The sequence below is a fragment of the Pelophylax lessonae genome (genome assembly GCF_965119305.1).
Source record: "Pelophylax lessonae genome assembly, chromosome: 3".
Classification (NCBI taxonomy): Eukaryota; Metazoa; Chordata; class Amphibia; order Anura; family Ranidae; genus Pelophylax; species Pelophylax lessonae.
The window spans coordinates 72235084-72259349 of record NC_138770.1 but is presented as its reverse complement, the minus strand read 5'-3'; the positions used below and the strand labels follow the sequence as shown (position 1 = coordinate 72259349).

At 43.4% G+C, this 24266-nt stretch overlaps 1 protein-coding gene across 1 annotated transcript; it reads right to left on the bottom strand.

Annotated features, from left to right (window-relative positions):
- Positions 1-13254: 13254 nt before the first annotated feature.
- LOC309551095 (galactoside alpha-(1,2)-fucosyltransferase 2-like) lies at positions 13255-14289 on the bottom strand (the record flags this gene model as incomplete). Its single annotated transcript, XM_082251541.1, has 1 exon — positions 13255-14289. The coding sequence occupies one exon, from the start codon at positions 14287-14289 to the stop codon at positions 13255-13257; it is 1035 nt and encodes a 344-aa protein (XP_082107667.1).
- Positions 14290-24266: the final 9977 nt, after the last annotated feature.

Sequence of the window (24266 nt, the reverse complement as noted above, 5' to 3'; positions counted from 1 at the left end):
CATCTATCGATTTCAAAAAGCTTCCAGCGTTTGATCCACTTAATTTTTTTTCTGGAAGCAAAACTGACAATAGCTAGTAAATTGAAGCGTCCTACGGTGTCCCTGTTGCAGGCAAAGCAAAAGATATCATGGATTATGTCTCAAGGATGCTTAGTGAGCACCTTCCAAGACACCGTCTTGTTACCAAAAATATATGAGAGTTAATTTATCTCAGACAATATTTGGGTTAATAATGAGAGTTCTATGACTGAATGAAAACTTTAACACAGCAATTATTTATTTTTATAAGGTTTGCAAAGCCTACTTAATTTACATCAATAATAACTATTGTACATACTACAAAATGTTAAATATTCCTGGGTTCAACTAAACAAATACAATGCATAGAGTATAGACTCATATACACACACTATGACCGACACAAATAAAATATACAATGTACCCTTACTCCTTAATCCATAATTACCTCTAGTGATGGCTCTAGCTCTCCCATGCCAAACAGCAAGTCACCCTATCTCCTCTTTCCTCATATAGACCCATCTCCCATAGCCTTGTATAGGGCAATACTCATTGGTTCAGCTATGTTGCTCTGTCACTTCCTGTGGGCGTATCTTGTTCAGGATAGGACCATTTCCCCCTCCCATAGTTACGCCTCTTTCTAACCACTCCTTTTCTGTTGGGGGGGGGGATTATTCATAACTGCGGAGTAGCTCTGAAATTGCTACTTAAGATATGCAATATTTATTCTAGAGACATGTGGTCCACCCCTCCCCAGATGGCTTATCCTCATTGCATATCTTAATGAGAGTCTTTTGATATGGAGGGATACCACTCAGGGCGGGGATGTCAGTCTATTCATCCTCATCTATTGGCACCAGGATATCGAACACCCAGAGATGTAATTGCAGGCTGACACCATGAGGCACATCAATTGGCTCTCTCCCAGCTATACGAAAGATCAAATTCAAACAGACTAGATAACAAGGTATTCACTTTATGTGTTTACACGTAAATAGCCAGCTGGCCTTTCAAAGGAATGTGTTACCCTGGATTCATTGATTACTAAAACCAATCCGTCTGGCTCACGCAAATCTATCTACAATAAATTCCCAAGTATGAGTTTGCAATCAAAAATGGGTACATTTACTTTCATTAATATATATTTACAATTATTGATGGAGTTTTATACATAAACCCCTCATCCTCACAACACGGTAAGGTAGATTACGCCTAAACTCCATATGGCAACAGTCTTAAAATTTGAAGCTATCTGGAAGCCTTGGACACAATACATAAATATCTCCTTGATCATTATTTATTGGATGCTTTTACAGAAATATGGTAATTCTTCCTTCTCTCACTTCAGATCATTTTCTCCATTTCTTTTTTTAATTTATTTTCTTTATTCTTTTCTCTGTATTTGGTCTTCCATCCTTTGTGCATACCCGAAGGGGATCTGGGATAAATGTTATTTATGTTGTGCCTTACAATATCCCTCTTGTCTTGGGGAAGGTTTAATGGGTGTGCTCCCCTGGGGAGACTCTCCGCACTAGTTTATTTTGTTTTTGTGATATTCCCATTGCTTTGTATACCTCTATTATTCCCCTGCATATTTCCTTAAATGGAATTTTGAATGTAATTTTACTATTATTGTTGATCCTGATTTTTTGTTTTCTTTTTATATGTTGCAATGTGGAACAACTAGATTTTCTTTCTAATAAAAATTCAGTGAAACTAAAAAATATGTGCATTTATTAATTTTTCGCCATGGGTGAACTTATATTAAAAAAAATAAAAATCCATGTGGCTTGGAGCAGTGATTTTTGAGCATTTACATTTACAAAGTAAAAATGAGTTTTAAATACTGGCAAAGAACATCTGCCTTCTGGCTTATTTTTAAAAGTAAAAAATTACACACACAGCCCAAAGTTTCCCCTAAATAAATAGCAGACCCCTATAAGTCTATAAGTCTGCTATGTATTGTGGAAAAACTATGAAGGGGTTTTTGTGTTTTTTCTTTTTTTTTTTAGAAGCCAAAAATGCATTTTCCTTTGCTGGTAATTTACCAATTCCCATGCAGCTGATTGTAAAATGACAGCTGAAAGGAAGAAATACTATCCTAGATGGACGTCATATGATTTCTTCCAGATGCGCACCACATGCACGTACCAGGGGGTACGCAGCAGTGTGATCTGTCACCTGGCGTGCCGGGTACCATATGATCTCTATGACCGCGATCACATATTAATAGTACACAATGGCTTTCATTTATAGCCATTCATTGTGTAGTATTGTGATCTCTGTGATTGGTCACAGTGATCACAGAGGCCAATCACAGCGGACCTGTACCATGTGATAGCTGTAGCCAATTTTAGCTGTCACAATAGTGCACAATGGCATGAATGAACGGATGCCATTTACAAAAATGATTGCTTATAGGAGTGATCAGGTCATCACTAAAATAAGCAATCATAGTAAAAAAAAAAGTACAGTATAACTATGGTGACACTGTACTGCTCTGGTCACAGTATGTTAAAAAAAAATTAAAAAAAAAGAAAAACAATTAAAAAAAAATAAAGTAAAAAAAAAATGTCAGTGTCTCTAATCACCATCACACCAGTCATATGGTGGCACTGCACTGCACTGGTGACAGTATGTAAAAAAACAATGTGGAAAAAAAAAATGAATTTCCAAAAAATTATTACTTTCCACAAATGGGTAATTTGGGGGTACTTGTGCTGTCCTGGCATTCTAGGGCCTCAAGAAAATGAGATAGGCAGTCAGTACAATTGAACTGATACATTTTCCTCTATAACTTTCACACAGACTAAATAATATACACCGATTTTGGATATTTGTAGTAGAGAAATGTAGCAGAAAACATTTTGACCTGAAATTATGGAGAAAGATTATTTATTTGCAAAATGTTATAACAGAAACAGAAACATGTTTTTTCAACATTTTCTGTATTTATTTTTGCTAAAATGCTAAAAATGTAATTTGGGTACAGGTTTGCCTGAATGAGTAATTGTCATTCAAAGTGTGACACGGCTTAAAACTGAAAATTGTCAGGGGGCAGGAAGGGGGGGAATGTATAGTATTAAGGTGGTTAAACTGTCTTTTCCTGACAGACTCCATGGCAGCATATATAGGGGTTAACCCCACCTCCTCTCCAATCCTATAGGGCCCCACTCCCATAAGTTTTTGCTCAGAGCCAGAGGCCACGTTCCTTTTTTTTCCTCCTCCTAAGGACAAAAATGGTTAAAGTCTTACCTTGGATAAGTGTCCACAATCAAAGTCTGGCTGTTCGGCGCAAGCTGTACCCCGGAAGGTGTGCAGAGACTCCAGCAGTCCCCAGCTATTAGTGGGGTGGAGAAGGGCGAAGGATGAGGTAGCCATAAAAAACTTAAGCCTAGCCATTGGCAGGCAAAACGGCAGTCCAAACTAATTACCTAGCTATTAGCAGATGGCCATAAATGCCCTGGACCTGTGCAACAGGGTCTTCCTGGATCCAGGCATGGTTGTGGGGGATGCTGTGCGTGTTGATGTATACTTTTATCTGTAAATCCATGGCAGCAGTTTTTGTGCGTTTGTCTTTTTCTCTGGCTCTAGTGTCTTCTGTAACATGCCATTGGAGAGTGATCTAATGGGTAAGTTTCCAGAGCTTAGTAGAGCGAGTGGCTTTGAAGGGAGCCCTGAGCACTGCCAACCACTGGGACTCAGTAAAGGTGTGTTCCCATTTTTCAAAGGGAGGCAACTTTTGGTAGTTTTGTCCTGTAATAGGTTGTAAAAAAATTGTAATGCCTTTCAGAGTAGCAGCTTCATTTGTCAAATACTTCAAAGCCAACAAATTTATATATCTGTTAAGGTGGTGTTATGTATCAGACAGTGAATCACCAGGATGTATCTATAGTAATCTGAAGTAGGAAGAGCGTTATGTATGCAGTACAGAGAATTGCTTGAGTAGCTTTTAGGAATAGAGGTCCGATACATGTGAAATTCCTTTGCCCAGCTATGTATGTTAGCAGATATTGGGAATATGAATCTGAAGCATTAAAATATGGAGAGGCCGCCAAATAAGAGTAGTGTCTAGGGGTGCTTTTTGAAAAAAAAAAGTAGTGAAAGGCCAGAACCGAGGCAAATTGTGTAGAAGTAGTCGTCTTATCAATTGCTAGAATTTTGAATGAACATACAGAGAACAACAAAGAAAAATTCCCAACTTACTAGCCATCCTGCAACAAACCGAATTGTCCTCTCTAACAGTTCACGTTAAAAACAGGGGCTTCGTTTGCACACATTTGCAAATACATGCGTAAGCTGCAGAGGCTGTGACAAGGCACCCCAGTATTATCTGCAGTCCTAAAATTTTAAGAGCCTCCATAGTAGGAGCACGTATATAATGTTGGATAGATTAAGGGCAGGCTCCCCGGAGGGAGCCCACTCCTTCTTAAAGGCTCAGGGGCGCACTGGACACCCAGCATATAGCACAATGGCAGTGAAGGTGTCCAGTGTGCCCCCTCACCAAATAACCAATGGTACAAACAAATGGCAACTGCCCCAACCTATAACTGGCCTTAGCAGCAAGGAGTACATGGAAGGATGACACATGTCAAACAAAAAAATAAAAATTCCCAGCTCAACTTACCAGCCAGCCTGCAACAAACTGAATTGTCCTGTCTAGCAGTTCATGTTAAAAACAGGAGTTTAGTTTGGACACATTTGCAAACAGACGCATAAGCTGCAGAGGCTGCAACAAGTCATTATTATCTGCAGTCCTAACTCTATACATTTTGAGAGCCTCCATAGTGGCACATATGTAATAGGAGCACATACAGTATCTCACAAAAGTGAGTACACCCCTCACATTTCTGTAAATATTTTCTTATATCTTTACATGTGACAACACTGAAGAAATTGCACTTTGCTACAATGTAAAGTAGTGAGTGTACAGCTTGTATAACGGTGTAAATTTGCTGTCCCCTCAAAATAACTCAACACACAGCCAATAATGTATAAACCGCTGACAACAAAAGTGAGTATACCCCTAAAAAAATGTCCAAATTGTGCCCAATTAGCCATTTTCCCTCCCCAGTGTCATGTGACTCATTAGTGTTACATGGTCTATGGTGTGAATGGGGAGCAGGTGTGGTATATTTGGTGTTATCGCTCTCACTCTTTCATACTGGTAACTGGAAGTTCAACATGGCACAGTCAAGCATGGTGGTGGGAGTGTTATGGTCTGGGGCTGCATGAGTGCTGCCAGCACTGAGGAGCTACAGTTCATTGAGGGAACCTTGAATGCCAACTCTCCCTTTGGAGACTGGGCCGCAGAGCAGCATTCCAACATGATAATGACCTCAAGCAGACCTCCAAGGTGACAACTGCCTTGCTAAAGAAGCTGAGGGTAAAGGTGATGGGCTGGCCAAGCATGTCTCCAGACCTAAACCCTATTGAGCATCAGTGGGGCATCTTCAAATGGAAGGTGGAGGGGCGCAAGGTCTCTAACATCCACCAGCTCCATGATGTCATCATGGAGGAGTGGAAGAAGACTCCACTGGCAACCTGTGAAGCTATGGTGAACTCCATGCCCAAGAGGGTTAATGCAGTGCCTGAAAATAATGGTGGCCGCACAAAATATTGAGACTTTGGGCCCAATTTGGACATTTTGACTTAGAGGTGTACTCACTTTTGTTGCCAGCGGTTTAGACATTAATGGCTATGTGTTGAGTTACAGTATTTTGAGGGGACAGCAAATTTACACTGTTATACAAGCTGTACACTCACTACTTTACATTGTAGCAAAGTGTCATTTCTTCAGTGTTGTCACATGAAAAGGTATAATAAAATATTTACAAAAATGTGAGGGGTGTACTCACTTTTGTGAGATACTGTACATACGTAATAATGGATAGATTGAGGGCAGGCATGCCCACTCCTCCTCAAAGGCACAGGGGCACATTGGATACCCAGCAAATAGCACAATGGCAGCAAAGGTGTCCAGTGTGCCCCCTCTCCAAATAACCAATGGTACAAAGAAATGGCAACTGCCCCAACCCAACATACAAACAAGCGTGGACATAAGTTATTTGATCTTATTTAAAACTAAAGATAAACTGTAAACTTTGTTACAATTTAACATTGAAAACAGAAATATACACATATTGTGTGATAAAGATCCAGAAACAGGTTTTAAAAGTATAGAGGAGGTTTTTGTTTTTTGTTTTTTTAGACTATGGCAATGAACCATGACACTGAACACAGGGTAATGATAAGCCTAATGCTCATTGGGGATCACTGCTGTATTTCTTCACCTTTAATGGAAATAATATCCTTCATGAGCAGCAAAACAATAGGGGGTTAATTATAAGTTTTGCACTGTGCCAAGAGACACACCTTACTCTCAAGTGATTTTACTGTACACAATCAGCTCTAACTTATAATTAAATTAACGTTTCTACATGATATTATTTTCAGGTGCTGAGATATGTAATATCAGGTTTTTATTACCAAGATCTATTTCCCCATGGGAGATTTGTCAAAGCAAATAATTAACTAGACATACTTGAAAAGATTAATTTGTAATTCTGAAAGTAGGCGTGGAACTGAATTAACCTGTTTATAGATATACATAAAAGCCTTTTCAATAGTTAGGTTGAAAGGGCATGTCTATTAGAAAAAAAAAAGAAAAAAGAAGAATGGTAACCCCTAAGTAAGAAATGGAAAGAAGTATATTTTGGTTTTCTCTAATTAGAAATACTATTCTTCCTCATCCCCAAATGGTCAGACACTTCCTGGATAAAAATTTTACAGTATTATTTCATACAAATTTTTGTAGCCAGCGATTCTATTTGGTGCACTTGGAAATGTACCCGGACCTGACACAATGTTTGGAGTTAGATAAGCATAGCCTACTTAAAGAAAAACTTTATTTTTTTAAAGTGTGGTTGGGCTTCTGGTAGATAGATAACTGTGGATTGATACTCACTGGCAGAGACTGTTGACACTGACGACTTTTGATTAATGTAGTAGTGAAATGTTCCGGGTTCCATTTGACAGGGTTTTGCCACTGAAATCTATGTGAGTTGAATCTGTCAAATTAAAAAATGTCCATGCTAATAGGCATGAGAAGTCAAAAAATAAAACATGAGGGTGGGCACTACCCTAAAGAACATGTAACCATGCAAAAAAAGAAAAAAGGCTAAGTTCACTTTTGGAGCATGCTACACATTACACACGTTTTTAGGGTGTAAAATGGAAGTTGCTTCAGCTCCTGCCCCCCATATCTCTTAGTTCCCCTGACCCGTGACAGTGGGCAGTGGTTTTTCTCCCCTACACCTGTCACATTCAAAATAGTGCCTTGCGAAGGTATTCGGCCCCCTTGAACTTTTCGACCTTTTGCCACATTTCAGGCTTCAAACATAAAGATATAAAACTGTAATTTTTTGTGAAGAATCAACAACAAGTGGGACACAATCATGAAGTGGAACGAAATGTATTAGATCTTTCAAACTTTGTTAACAAATAAAAAACTGAAAAATTGGGCATGCAAAATTATTCAGCCCCTTTACTTTCAGTGCAGCAAACTCTCTCCAGAAGTTTAGTGAGGATCTATGAATTATCCAATGTTGACCTAAATGACTAATGATGATAAATAGAATCCACCTGTGTGTAATCAAGTCTCCGTATAAATGCACCTGCACTGTGATAGTCTCATAGGTCCGTTTAAAGCGCAGAGAGCATCATGAAGAACAAGGAACACACCAGGCAGGTCTGAGATACTGTTGTGGAGAAGTTTAAAGCCGGATTTGGATACAAAAAGATTTCCCAAGCTTTAAACATCCCAAGGAGCACTGTGCAAGCGATAATATTGAAATGGAAGGAGTATCAGACCACTGAAAATCTACGAAGACCTGGCCGTCCCTCTAAACTTTCAGCTCATACAAGGAGAAGACGATCAGAGATGCAGCCAAGAGGCCCATGATCACTCTGGATGAACTGCAGAGATCTACAGCTGAGGTGGGAGACTCTGTCCATAGGACAACAATCAGTTGTATACTGCACAAATCTGGCCTTTATGGAAGAGTGGCAAGAAGAAAGTAATTTCTTGAAGATATCCATAAAAAGTTTTGTTTAAAGTTTGCCACAAGCCACCTGGGAGACACACCAAACATGTGGAAGAAGGTGCTCTGGTCAGATGAAACCAAAATCAAACTTTTTGGCAACAATGCAAAACGTTATGTTTGGCGTAAAAGCAACACAGCTCATCACCCTGAACACACCATCCCCACTGTCAAACATGGTGGTGGCAGCATCGTGGTTTGGGCCTGCTTTTCTTCAGCAGGGACAGGGAAGATGGTTAAAATTGATGGGAAGATGGATGGAGCCAAATACAGGACCATTCTGGAAGAAAACCTGATGGAGTCTGCAAAAGACCTGAGACTGGAACGGAGGTTTGTCTTCCAACAAGACAATGATCCAAAACATAAAGCAAAATCTACAATGGAATGGTTCACAAATAAACATATCCAGGTGTTTGAATGGCCAAGTCAAAGTCCAGACCGGAATCCAATCGAGAATCTGTGGAAAGAACTGAAAACTGCTGTTCACAAACGCTCTCCATCCAACCTCACTAAGCTTGAGCTGTTTTGCAAGGAGTAATGGGCAAAAATTTCAGTCTCTCGATGTGCAAAACTGATAGAGACATACTCCAAGCGACTTACAGCTGTAATCACAGCAAAAGGTGGCGCTACAAAGTATTAACTTAAGGGGGCTGAATAATTTTTCAGTTTTTTATTTGTTAAAAAAGTTTGAAATATCCAATAAATTTCATTCCACTTCATGATTGTGTCCCACTTGTTGATTCTTCACAAAAAAAATACAGTTTTATATCTTTATGTTTGAAGCCTGAAATGTGGCAAAAGGTCGAAAAGTTCAAGGAGGCCGAATACTAAGGCACTGTAAGCACAGCTTGCTGTGTAGAGCCCATTTTCCCCCAAATTGCACACTAGACCCTTTGACAAGAAATCAGAGGCACTGTGAGCTCATCCTCTCAGTCTACTGCAAACAGCTTCTGACAGGCTGCGCAAGGAGCCCCATATCTCCATAACCATAGATGCTAGGAGCCCCACATTTTGATTGGGTAGGACTTCAGGTACCTACCCCCCAAATTTGGGGTTTCTATGACCCCAGGTTGCTGAGCGACCCTCCAAATGCAATTGTTTTTTTTTTAGGTTTTTTAATGTTCATGGCAGGTGAGGCTCTGCCACCCCTGACTGCATGTCTCTGGTGTGATGTCCTTCATGCTGCTCCCCATCACATTACTAGCACAATATAAAGGAGGTTCAGGGTGGCTGTAGACTGTAAGGGGATGTGGGGGGTAATTAAACCCACCCCCTCATTACATATGCCGTTCAAAGGCAGTTTTATTAAAATTGTAAATACACTCTGAGCCTTATAACGTAACAAGTAGGTGGCAGAAGGACTGGGGGAGCAGCACCTTCACCTGTGTAGACAAAAATCCTTGCACGACCCTGTATCTGCTTTGAATGTGTGTGTTCTGTGCAGATCAAGGTTAATTGTCTGTTCTCTGTTCAGTTTAGTTTAAAATATCATGTGCATTTATATGTTTATATATATGTGCATTATATATGTGCATTTAGTTTGTGTGTATGTGTGTATGTGAATTTATGTGTTCTGTGTGGTCTCTCTGTGTTCTCTGACTAGGGATGAGTGAATGTGCTTGGGTTCAGTTAATGGGCCATTCATCAAACCCATCTTAAAGTGGAACTATACTCACCTTGCCTCCAGCGATTCAACATCCCGGAGCTCCATGTCAGCCACAACTGACTTTTAGTGGCCAACTTCTGGGTATCAAGCGCTAGCCACGGTCATTGGCCATGCCAATATGACGTGAGCTTCAAAATTCTACAGTGAACTGCTTGTGCACAGCTCACTGTACATAGGTGGAAAGGCGAGTAGGTCATTTTAATGCAAAGCATATCTCTTCTGCATTAAAAATCTTGCCTGTTAGCCCATTTTCCACTTTAAAATAAAACTATTGGCAAAACTTTTTTCATATTAGATAGAGTAAGGGGGAGGGGTTATGACCCCGGTCAGGTTTTTTTTTTACCATCAGTGTCCTATTTGGATGATTTACCTTCTCTTTTCCTGTCCCATAGACAAAACAGGAAGTGAGAGGAAATCGCTGCAAATTGGGGAAATCCATTGGAGCCCCCCAGGTCACCAGAACGAGAGTCTCCATTGGAATATTTTCCCTCTATTACTGTTCTGGGGATAACCCAAAGTTTGGGATTTTCTTTTAATTTAACTTTGGATGATAATGGTAAACAGGAAAAATAGAGAGGGTAAAGATCCCTAAGGCTCCATTCAAATATAGGCGTTTCGGATCGCGGGCAGAATCGTGGCAATTCCCGAAACATTGCAAGTCGCGGGACGCCTGAGTGATTCCTGTGACTTGCAATGGCACCCCAAATGCAGCGCAATTTTGCCACGATTTTTGCCCGACAAGTTCTTGTACTTCTTTTGGGCGTCAGGTGTCCCGCAATTCTGTTTGCGTGATTTTACTACGATTCGTCGGGTGACAATCGCAGCAAAATCTAGCCGTGTTTGGGGTGCCATTGCAAGTCACAGGAATCGCTTGGGCGTCCCTCGACTTGCAATGGTTCAGAATTGCGGGCAGAATCGTGGCAATTCTGCCTGCGATCCGAAATGCCTATATGTGAATGGAGCCTAATGGGGGCACAGACAGCTAATCCTTCTCCACTCCAAAACTGAAAAAAAAAATTGCCTTTAGTTATACTTTTAATTTACTTGACTATACTTTAAATGCAAACCCCCATTAAAGTCTACAAAAGGTTAATCTTGAAAATCAATTCTGCACATTTTCAAGGCTAATAGGCAAGGGATTGTCAAACAAAGGAGCAGGACACTGCCCTGGGTGAAATGTACCAATGCAAAAATAGGTATTAAAAAAAATGCTTTCAGAGGGGAGGGGGTTCTCCTTTTTGTGTGACTAAGTCAACATAGTAAAAATACCAATCTTTACAATCACAAACTTGGAAATGCTTTAACCACTTTAGCTCCGGAAGGTTTTACCCCCTTAATGAACAGGCCATTTTTTGCGACTTGGCAATGTGTTGCTTTAACGGACAATTGCGCAGTTGTGCGACGCTGTACCCAAATAAAATTGATGTCCTTTTTTGCCCACAAATAGGGCTTTCTTTTGTTGGTATTTGATCACCTCTGCAGTTTTTATTTTTTGTGCTATAAACAAAAAAAGAACCACAATTTGGAAACAAAAATATATTTTTTACTTTCTGCTATAAAACACATCCAATAAAAAAAAAAAAAAAATCTAATTTTTTCATCAATTTAGACCAATACTACTACATATTTTTGGTACAAAAAAAAAAAAATCTTAATAAGTGCATATATCTGTGTTTCAGCTTAACTCAAACACAAAATCTCTCTTTTCCTCCCTGACAGAACAGCAGTCTGCCTTGTTTACATAGGCAGGCCGCCATTCTGTCATTCTGCCGAACGATCGGCTGGTCCGCTGACTGGCTCCTGCTGTGTCCAATCACAGCCGGAGCAGCGTTTTGGTGGCGCACGTGAGCCCCTGACATATCATGCACAAAATCACGTACAGAACTGTATATATGTGGCAGGCGGTCCGGAAGAGGTGGGCAGATAAACGGTTATCCCTTGCAGTGGGGCTGTGCCCACACTGCAAGGTTTAATTGTTTATTTATGTCTAGAAGAACAAGGAAAGGTAATACATACTTACATGAATCTCTGCTCCTCTCTGCAACTGGACCTGCCCCCACAGCTTCTGCACCTCCCACACTCCAGCAGTCTAGGGTCCTGACATCATGAGGACCAGGGCTGCGTCAATAGCCCTGCTCTGGGGTGAGGATGCTGAGGGATAGTCCACCTTCAGATTATGGGGGAGTGCCGTCTACAAGAGGGAGCAGAGAATCAGGCAAGTAAATGGTTTCTCCTCTCCCCTGGACAAATTGAACTATTAATCCATGCAGTGTGGTCCTAGCCCTGCTGTAAGGAATCATTTTTTTTTCTTACAGTTGGCCTTTAAAGGGGTTGTAAAGGCTGAAGGTTTTTGACTTTCATGCATTCTATGCATGAATGTAAAAAACCTTTTGTGTACAGTTCCCTCCTCAGCCTCCCCTAATACTCCCCTGAGCCTGATCTTGATCTAGAGATGTGCATGAGAGCCTTGGCTGTCCTGGAACCCCTTCTCCTCATTGACTGAGACAGCAGAAGGAGCCATTGGCTCCCATTGCTGTCAATCACAACTAGTGAGCCAATGAGGAGAGAGCAGGGGCAGGGCCGAGCCACGGCTTTATGTGTCTTATGGACACATAGAGCAGGGCTCGGTAGCAAGAACTTGCCAGTGCCCCCATAGCAAGAGGCTTGTAATTGGTGGCACTGGTCAAGGGGGAGGAGCCAGGAACACTGGGCAGGAACCCAAGAAGAGGGAGGATCAGGGTAAGTATGACATGTATAACAGTCATTGGCATGTGAGGTCACATGTACAAAGGCAGCAACACCTGAAAATATATACAATTTGCCTTGACAGTAATATTACTCCTACGAGTCAGCAGTGTGCGTCAGCTCATTCACCTCAAGTCATTAATTGTGAATAGGACAAGTAATTATACTGTATTTAAGGTTGAATATATTTGTATTATTTTAAAGAGAATATTACAGGTATAAATATGGAAATAAAAGCAAGTATAGGAGGTAGGAAGTAGATATGGTCCACAAACTCTTAGGACAACAATAAATATATGAGTGACCGGTGTTGAATCGTGAAATTTGACCTTTGAATTAAAAAAAGGAAAGAAAGAATAGAAACTAATGACAGTAGCATACATGTACAAGGAGAAGAATGATTGCAGATGATATTGTAATAAAACAACATAAGTTGATATATCGGTCAGAATTCCAAAAGCACAACATTCAGAAAAATAAGCAAGAGTGGCAAGACAGTATAGAACTGGTAAAAATCCAAAAGAAAAAAAATCGCTTCTACGGCACTTTTTTGCTGCCGGTAGACAACTAGTAATAACTACACTTTGGACGAGTAATTATAGTTAATACAAATATTTTGTCAGGACTTCCCTTATGTCTTGTGTTTCTCCACAAGGAGATTAAAGTTGAATTCACAGTCAAATAAGACAACGTTGACATCTGCAGAAAAATAAATGAAGGATTTCATTTTTTCAATAGTGGAGACAGGTCAGCAGGAATTCCAATCCATTCTGGAAGGAAAGCAGCTTCATATTTAAAAATTTTAAGATAAGGAGAATCTGGCAATGTGAAGTTTGTAAGATAGATGGTTTCACCCCCAGCCAAGTATGCAGCCCAATAACCAAATGTCCCTATGGTCATAATGGTGTGGTTACAATGTGCCAGGAGGGCAAAATCATGGGCAGGAAAATATTCCTTATTATCTCCAGCAAAATGTACATCTCCCAGGGAATTATTAATGTTCTCTTTACACCAATCCATCCCATTACTGGTCACCACAAAGAGGGGGTTATCATATTTTTTTCTAAAATAGTCCATAGCTTTTTGCATATAGTTTTTGTCAGCTACCACACCTTTCCGTTCCTGAGCCATGACCCTTATATAGTCACCCCTGCGAACATGAACTCCGATATAGGTCACATTTTTTCTATTCCCCTTCAGGTTTGCAAGGTAAGAATTTGCCTCTTCCTTAATATGGTCATGAAAAGTGAATTCTTGTAGAATCTCTTCCCTTATGTGATGATAGAAGGTCCATGAACACGGAGTACCAAACAATTTAACGTATTGTCCAGAGATGTTGGAATATTCAGGCGCCATCCAATCATTCAGTTTATATTTACTCCATTTAATTCGGTCAGCAACTTCGTGATGAAGAACAGGCAATTTTATCTTAAATATCCTTCCGAGCTCATCATGCATCTGTGGTAATATATACCCTTGGTGTCCATTAAGCTTTGCCAAAGCATAAAGCACTGCATACTCCCCCATTTTGTTTCCTAGGCGTGCAACTGGATGTGTAGTCCACATGACAGAATCTGATTGTATATTAATTGAAAGTGATCTCTTTTTGTCAGCTAGCTTCATGGAGGAGCTTCTCCCATCGTTTGTATTCCTGATTGCTGTTACAAGACTTGATTTGCAGAAGACGTAATACCAGACGATTAAAACATTCAAAACAAGCATCATAAAAATCACTTTCTTCTTTAAATGTTGGTCCATTTCTAAACAGGTACTTTAAAGTCCTAGATATAAATAAGACAATAAGAGAAAATGGTTTTAGACATGACATTGTTAAGATGCATTTCTTAATTATTTTAAAAGCTAACAAATGTGGTCCTAGTCCATGAAAGTCATACCACAGTGGCTTATGAGTATGTCATTATATTCTAAAAGGGTCTAGACCCATAGAAATGGTGGGCTTTTTACTGCACAACTAAAATATATATAATTAAAAAATATAACGCTTTTTTTATACAAAATATACATTTTACATAGAGTACTTCAGCACACGCAACACTTTCTTGGATTTTGGTCTACTTCATCAGGAGTTCATTAGCGGAGTACATGTACATTCACTGAACAGAATTGGACACAGGAGAAGATCAAGCCAAAAGCCCCCTTGTAGGGAGAAAAGACAGGCAACAACCAGGATAAGCAAGCTGAGATTGGGAGATCCACACAGAGATAATTGCATAAATGATGTTTAAAAATGTTATTGTGGTATGTATATAAATGAATCTGTCGAAACAGCAGCTGGATACAGCAACTTTATATTTAAAGTCCAAGAAAGGCGTTGGGTGTGTGGAAGAACTCTATGTAAAACTTACCGTATTTATTGGCGTATAACACACACAGGCGTATAACACGCACCCTACTTTTATGAGGGAAGTTTCAGGGAAAAAAACTTACATTTTAAATAAAGAACTTTGAAGCAAAATAAGTGTCAGTGCCCATCAATGCAGCCTAATCAGTGCCTATCTGCAGCCTCACCATTGTCCATCATTGCAGCCTGATCAGTACCCATCTGCAGCCTTACCATTGCCCATCAATGCAGCCTGATCTGTGCCCATTTACAGCCTCACCATTGTCCATCATTGCAGCCTGATCAGTGCCCATCTGCAGCCTCACAATTGCTCATAAATGCAGCCTGATTTGTGTCCATATGCAGCCTCATCATTGCCCATCAATGCAGCTTCATCAGTGCCCATCTGCAGCCTCACCATTGCCAATCAATGCAGCCTGATCTGTGCCCATATGCAGCCTCACCATTGCCCATCATTGCAGCCTGATCTGCAGGGCCGGTGTGGCCTACCGGGATACCGGGACATTTCCCGGTGGGCCGGCGGCCCTGGGGCCGCCTTGGGGCCGCTTTAAGATTGTGGCCGCTTTAAGATTGTGGCCTCCTTAAGACGCGGCCGCTATTGGGACGGCGCCGCGGCCGCGCTGTGATGGCCGCTGCAGCCCTGGTGAAGTCTTTCCTACGTCAGCCGCTATGAGCGGCATGACGTCAGATCTGGTGGGAGCGGCAGCGCGGCGCCGGCCGGTGGTGGATCATGTGACTGTCAGCAAGATGGCGCCGAGAGTCCCACTACACAGACGCTAGCCCAGCAGCATGATTGCACCCGGGGAATCGAGTCCGACTGACCAAGTTAGTAATAAAATTCAGCAGTGCAATTATTGATCCCATCCTCCGACCTCCACCAGACCACCACCCACCACTGCCCCCTGCTGATCTCACCACCCCCACAGATCTTATCCCTGATAGGATGGGGGGAAGCAGTGGCGGTGGGGAGGATGGCACCCCCATCACCACTGCCACTAATCTCCCCTCACCACCACCACTGCCACCGATTCCCACCCCCCTCACCACCACCACTGCCACCGATTCCCACCCCCCTCACCACCACCACTGCCACTGATTCCCACCCCCCTCACCACCACCGCCGCCACCCACTGCCTCTGATTCCCACCCCCTCACCACCACCAACGATCCCACCCCCCCTCACCACCGTCATCGATCCCACCCCCCTCACCACCACCACGATCCCACCCCCATCACCACCACCGCTGCCACCGATCCCACCCCCCTCACCACCACCACTGCCACCGATCCCACCCCCCTCACCACCACCGCTGCCACCGATCCCACCCCCCTCATCACCACCACCGATCCCACCCCCCTCACCACCACTGCTGCCACAATCCCACCCCCCTTATCAACACCACCACTGCCACCGATCCCACCCCCCTCATCACCGCCACTGACCCCACCCCCCTCATCACCACCACCACTGCCACCGATCCCAACCCCCTCATCACCACCCCTGCTGCCACCGATCCCAACCCCCTCACCACCACCCCTGCTGCCACCAATGCCAACCCCCTCATCACCACCCCTGCTGCCACCGATCCCAACCCCCTCACCACCACCCCCGATGCCACTGATCCCACCCCCTCACCATGACTGCTGCCACTGATCCCACCCCCCTCACCACCACCGCTGCCACCGATCCCACCACCCCTCCTGCCACTTATCCCACCCCCCTCACCATCACCACCGCTTCCACTGATTCCACCCCCCTCACCACCACCCCTGCTGCCACTCATCCCACCCCCCTCATCATGTCTGCAACCTCTGACATCTCCTGTACCATGTGCGCACAGCCCCTGACATCTCCTGTACCATGTGCACACAGCCTCTGACATCTCCTGTACCATGTCCGCACAGCCTCTGACATCTCCTGTACCATGTTTGCACAGCCTCTGACATCTCCTGTACCATGTCTGCAACCTCTGACATCTCCTGTACCATGTCTGCAACCTCTGACATCTCCTGTACCATGTCCACACAGCCTATGACCATCTCTTGTCTTTTATCATGTCTGTAGTCTCTAAGGGGGAGTCTGGAGAGGAGTCGGGAGTGGGAGTGCCACCAGGATGGTGGTCACGGGAGAAGTCAAATGTCTGTGGACTGTGGAGAGAAGACTATAGGATAAACCCGGATCCAACAAGGGAGCCAACTGACTGAGCCCTGCATGGTCCCCCTGAGAGGAGGTCAGTGACACTTCTGCCAGACCAGCCTGAGTAGGGGTCAGTGACGTTATCGGGAAATGAATACAGTAATGTAAGGGGCACTGATATAAAGGCCCCCCTTATATCAGTAACCCCCCTTCTTTCTGCGGAAGGTGGTCTATGGTCAAATTTCCAGAGTTCCTGGGGTTCCCCTTTACATCAGAGTCTGCAGCATTCCCCATTACAGTGCAAGGGGGAACTCTGCGGACCCGTATGTAAAGGCAAACTTTGATTATTTTTTATTCTGGTAATATATCAATAAGTGGACTGTTCTTGATAATTGCTTCACTTTTAACTGGAATTTGCTCGTATGTATGGGTGTGTGTATATATGTATATACGTCTCCGATGATGACGAAACGCAGGTGCCAACTGCTGCGGCACTCAGAATTGTGGAGACCGACAAGGAGGGCAGGGGTGAAGACTGGGTGGAAGATGATGTGGAGGACGATGAGGTCAAGGCAGAGGAGGAGGAGGAGGAAGAGGAAGAGGTCGCCAACGCAACCAGGGCACCGCCAGCACCTCAGAAGGCAGGGTTAGCATGGCCGAAATTTAGAAAAGCTTTGTCAGCACGCCACAACAAACAGCAGCACCAGCAGCTCATATGGAACGTCTTAGCAGGAGGCAGCATTTCATCAACATGGTGGAGCAGTATGTGTGCACACGCCTACATGTAGTGAATGACGGGTCTGCCCCCTTCAACTTCTGGGTCTCCAAATTGGGCTCATGGCCTGAGCTTGCCCTTTACGCCTTGGAAGTGCTGGCGTGCCCTGCAGCCAGTGTTTTATCTGAACGTGTATTTAGCACGGCTGGGGGCGTTATCGCAGCCGCCTGTCCAGAGACAATATGGACAAGCTCACGTTCATTAAAATGAACCAGGCATGGATCCCACAGGACTTTTCCGTACCTTGTGCAGAATAGAGATGGATACCGACCTTACCCAGCCATTGTTATATTTTTGATCTTTCTCACTCTTTTGGGGTGTACCCTAATTTAAAATGACTAAAAAAAAGCAGTGTTGGCTACCTCGTCCCCCTCCACCACCGCTTCCACCTACACCGCCACATCCACCGCCACCTCAACCTCCCTCCTACTCCATATGGGCCTCGTCCTTCTCAGATGAAGAAAATTGTTTTATTTTTCTGTTTCTTTTTGTTGTTTTAAGTTATTTCCCTATCCACTTTGTTTGCAGAGCACTTGCCATGATCTTAACTACATTTTGCTGCCATTTGCAGCACTCTAGCCCTTTCCATTGGTTTTTTAGAGCCATTTTAGTGCCTGAAAGTTCGGGTCCCCATTGACTTCAATGGGGTTCGGTGTCTGGGTAAAGTTCGGAAAAAGTCCGGGACATGGACTTTTTTTTCAAGTTCGGCCGAACCCGCCGAACACGGACATCCATGTGTCCGCTCAACTCTACTCCTGATGCCAGGTGCCACTGCTACAGAGGGGGAGGCAGCCACCACCCTCCTTCCAGGACTCTGCTCATCAGCAAAAGACCCTGCAGCACATGTGCTCCTGGCTTTTGTACAGTATCCCAGAATGCACCGAGACAGCCTGCCTCTACCAATCACCAGGACTGTATCAAAGCCTATGTATCTATTGGTCAGGTTTCCTCCCACTGTCCAACATGCCTCCCTATTGGACCAGTGTGAAACACTCCTCTAGACTCAATGAATCACACACTGAGCATACTGAGCAAACCTAACGCACATATCCTGCTCTCTGCTAGACAGAAAGCAATATAGATTTGCCTGCTGCTCCTTTGATAGGCAGACAGAGCCAAAATGTATAATCTCTCACTAGCACCTACCTAGGAGGATGTTACAGTATCATTTTAAATATGGGCCATATATAGCACCACAGTACACTTTGTATATTTACAGTGACATTTGTTTTATTACAGTTTTTTAAGCTTTACTTACAATTTAGTTAGGCATTGCTAGTTAATTTCTTTTAATAAAAAGGGCGCCTAGCTCCAGTGATCTTTGATCTCTTTTATGTTGTTGAGGTAGATCTCCACCTCTTAAAGAGGAAGTAAACCCTCCTCAGGAAGTTGTACCTATAGGTAAGCCTATGATAAGGCTTACCTATAGGTACTGTAAATATCTCCTAAACATGCACCGTTTAGGAGATATTTACCTTTAATGCAGCCAGTGACGTCACTGGCGCATGCGCTCTGAAGGAACGGCAGATCGTGCCGTTCCTTCAGACCCCGTGCCGTGACCGCCGGCTCCCGCGCGCGTGCGCGGGAGTGACGTCACCGCGGCTCCGGCCAATCAGATGGCCGGATGCCGCGATCCCGGAAGACGGGCGACTATACATGTCGCCCGTCATACAGGTAAGCGGACGGCACGGCGGGGGCTCGTTCTAAGGTAAGTATTTCATAATGAGCTAGTATGCGATGCATACTAGCTCATTATGTGTTTCTCTTTCAGGATGTAAAGAAGAGAAAAAAATTTTTTCTCGGTGTACAACCTCTTTAAAGATTGCCTACTCCTGATCTATTGTGTGCACGTGTCTCAATCCAAAGCACTAAGTGTCATTTCTGTCTACTGCTTTGTTCCTCAGCATTAATCACCTCTAACAAGTTTTCCTATAACCAAGGGTGGTGGGGGATAATATTGTAAGAAAAAAAAAAATAATACTATTGGCACTGTATATTAACCTGCTGACACCATCCGCTGCTCTGCTGACACCGTCCTCTGCCCTACTGACACCATCCTTCACCCTAGTTATACAATCCACTGCCCTACTGATACAACCCACTGTTCTACTGACACCATCCACTGCCCTACTGATATGACCCACTGCCCTACTGATACCATCCACTACCCTACTGATACGACCCACCGCCCTACTGACACCATCCACTGCCCTACTGATACCATCCACTGCCCTACGGATAATGTCCACTGCCCTATTGACACTGTCAACTCCACTACTAACATCATCCACTGCCCTACTGATGCCATCCACTGCCCTACTGATACAATCCACTGTCCTGCTGACACTGTCCTCTGCCCTACTGACACTGCCCACTTCCCTACTGACACCGTTCACTGCTCCACTGACATCAATCCCAGCCCTACTGACACCATCCTCTGCTTTACTGAAACTGTCCACTGCTCTACTAACACCGTATACTGGCCTTCTGACACCTCCCACTGCCCTACTGACACCGTCCACTGCTCTGTAGATACCATCCACTGCTCTACTAACATTGCCCACTGCACGTCTAACATCATCCACTGGCCTACTGATACAATCCACTGCCCTGCTGACACCATCCTCTGCCCTACTGGCACAGTCCACTGCCCTACTGACATCATCCTCTGCTCCACTGACATCAATCCCAGCCCTACTGACACCATCCTCTGCTCTACTTATACCATCCACTGTCCTTCTGATACAAGCCACTGCCCTACTGACATCGTCCACACACTGCCCAATGCCCTACTGACTGACACAGTCCACTTTTAGGGTACCACTTTATATATGGTCCATATATGTGTAATGTTCTGGTACCTTTGGGTACCCTAATTACTCTTTCAGAAGTGTATGCGCCCCACCATTCTCTTTTGGTAAGGTGCGCATACACCTTTAAGACTGATGCTGTCATCACTGAGCGCCGGACTGGATGGCTATTTAGATCGCCGGCTCTCACTCACATGTGTTCGTTCAAACTGCTTTGTGCCTTGATGCTAACCTGTCTTGAAGCTCACATGCTTGCAAGCATACCTCGCTGTCGGAACCACGCTGCGCTGATCCCTGTATCCCGCTACCGGATCATCCGCTCTTGCCGAACCTCTCCTCTGCTACATTGCTATTAGTGATAAGTACCCCACAGGGGAAACCTCTATAACCGTTATACTAAAGCTTACACTATCTAGCTCTGCATACTAAGGACTATTACTACATCTGCATTATCTAAGATTGCTAGCTCTTGAGCCTACTACCACCTGTTCTTGCACTGGGTTGATCTCTCTTGTATGTCCACCTGCTACTCTGTCATCTACTACCATACATGATTGCTAAACCTATCTGCATCCCATCTGCTACTATCTTACTTTCAAGAACATTTCCTTTCAAGTGTCTGTCATCTACCATCTCTACCCAACCTGTCTCTTCAGCCTATCATCACTGTGTTACTATATACATAAGTCACTCTAGGAAACATCTTATTGAGTGTGTGTATTTACTTGCTGAATTGAGATCATCCACACATGATGAGTCATTGAGAGTTGGGAATGGTGTCTCAGCGTTTCTCTACATGACTACTGAAGTGGAATATTTCTGCAGCTGAAAATCCACATCATACGTAAAACGCAGGAGCGTTACAGATTGAACGAACCACAAATGGATTCAGCAGAAATAACCACTCAGATGACACAATTAAAACAGCAAGTAACTGCGTTAATACACGCACTTGCTGAATTAAAAGAAGACAATCAGGCTCTGTCGTAGCAGGTAATTAGACTGACACAACTTACCACTGCCCAGTCCCCTGAACCCAAAATAAATCCTCCTTTGGTATTTACAGGCGATCGCAAAAAATTTTGCGAATTTAAAAACGCATGTGAGTTACTTTTCTTGCTAAAACCCCGTACCTACCTTACTGATCACATTAAGGTTTGTACTATTATTTCTTACCTAACAGGCGATCCTCGGGCCTGGGCAGACTCTCTTTTTGAGAAAAGCGACCAGCTTCTCAACTCCTATGCCTTGTTCCTAGCAGAACTCACTAGCCTATATGATGATCCCAATAGGCAGAGTACTGCCGATCTTCAATTAAGATCCTTGAAACAAGGTGGGAGACCTGTAGAAGACTTTGTCGCAGAATTCAAGAGATGGACCCTTGATTCAGAATGGAATGATGCATCTCTGAAATCCCAATTTAGGCTTGGCCTATCAGAGGCCGTTAAAGACGAGCTCGCCCGAGCGGATCTGCCAAAAACCCTGGATGCATTGATACAACGAGAAAGAAAGGCTGAGAAAATGGGAATGCCATTATCCAGTTCTTCTCGGATTTTGGCCGTTGACCCCGTTCCTATGGAGGTAGGAACCATACGCCCACCTCTATCAACTATGGAAAGAGCCAGAAGACGATCTGGTAATCTCTGCTTGTACTGTGCATCCCCGGATCACAAGATAAACGTCTGTCCCCTAGTCTACAAAAAGAAGGGTGAGTGTTCACATGTCCTCCTAGGGGGATTGACAACTTCAATCACTAACCCTTACCTTTCTGTTTGCTTAACATTACAGTGGGACCAGAACAGGATTACTACTAAGGCCATGATTGACACAGGATCTTGTGGAAATTATATTGCCATACGTTTTGCTGCTTTAAATAAAGTTCCTATTATTTCTAAACTTAAACCTGTCACAGTGAGTCTTATTAACGGTGTTCCTTTATCCTCTGGTCCAATCACTGATCAGACACAGGCACTCCTAGTCACTACTAACGGGTCTCATATGGAAACCACTACCTTCGAACTAATACCTTCACCCCACTTTCCCATTGTTTTGGGACTTCCCTGGTTGCACACACATCAACCAACCATAGATTGGAAGGAACGGACCCTGACCTTCCTCTCTTGCTATTGCGAGGGTACGTGTAACCTCCCGTCTTTCGGGAAGATCCTGTCTGTGGTGACAGATGAGATTGCACCACTATGTTATCAGGATCTCTCTGAGGTTTTTCTTGAGAAAAATGCTCAAGCACTACCTCCCCATCGAGACTATGATTGTAGCATTGATCTACTCCCAAATAGCAAATTGCCGTTCGGTCATGTTTATCCTCTTTCACAGGATGAACTTTCCCATCTCAAAGACTATTTGGATGAGAATTTGGAAAAAGGTTTTATTAGACCTTCCACTTCTTCCACAGCAGCAGGACTCTTTTTTGTCCGCAATAAGGACTCAAGTCTCAGGCCTATCATCGACTATAGGCAATTGAATGCTATTACAATAAAAGATCGCTATCCTCTACCGCTTATCCCTGAGCTCATTGAGCAGGTGCGTGGAGCTACCTATTTTTCAAAATTGGACCTGAAAGGAGCATACAATCTCATTCGAATCCGTGATGGACACGAGTAGAAGACTGCGTTCAGAACCAGATACGGATTGTTCGAATATCTTGTAATGCCATTCGGGCTATGCAACGCCCCTGCAGTTTTTCAACGATTTATAAACAATATTTTCAGAGACTTACTAGATGTCTGTGTTGGGGTATATCTGGACGATATACTTATATATTCACGATCCCTGTCTGAACACATAAGACATGTAAGACTAGTATTATCGAGATTGCTTGCACACAACCTTTATGTGAAACTGAAAAAATGCTTGTTTCATAAAGAAGAGGTACTGTTTCTAGGCTACATCATATCCAAAACAGGAATCGAGATGGACATGAGTAAGATATCCTGCATTCAGGATTGGCCTACACCAACCACACGCAAGGCGCTACAGCGATTCCTTGGATTTTCGAATTTCTACAGGAAGTTCATTAGAAACTTCTCTGCCATTGTGAGACCCCTCACACAGCTCACTAGCATTAAAAAACCATTCAAATGGTCAGATGAAGCAAATAAAGCTTTTCACCTTCTAAAGACAAGGTTTACTTCTGCTCCCATATTACGCCATCCAGACCCATCCCTCCAATACATTCTGGAAGTAGATGCGTCAAACATGGCAGTAGGAGCAATACTCTCCCAACGACCAACTCACACTTCACCACTTCATCCAGTCGCCTTTTTTTCTAAATCCCTAAGCAGTCCAGAGATAAATTACCCCGTGGGTGAAAAGGAACTGCTTGCTATAAAATTGGCTCTGGAGAATTGGCGACATCTACTCGAAGGCACCCAATTACCAATACTTATATACACGGACCATAAAAATCTCCAATATCTTCAGACTAACAAAACTCTCTCGCACCGACAGGTACGATGGTCACTATTCTTTCTAAGGTTTAACTTCCTAGTGACCTACACACCTGCAGATAAGAACAAAAAGGCGGATGCACTATCACGACTAACTGAAGAAAACTACTTTGAAATCCCTTCCGTTCCTATAATACCTCACAAACGCATTATTGGAGTTGTCCGTTCCTTGAAGGAAGAGGTT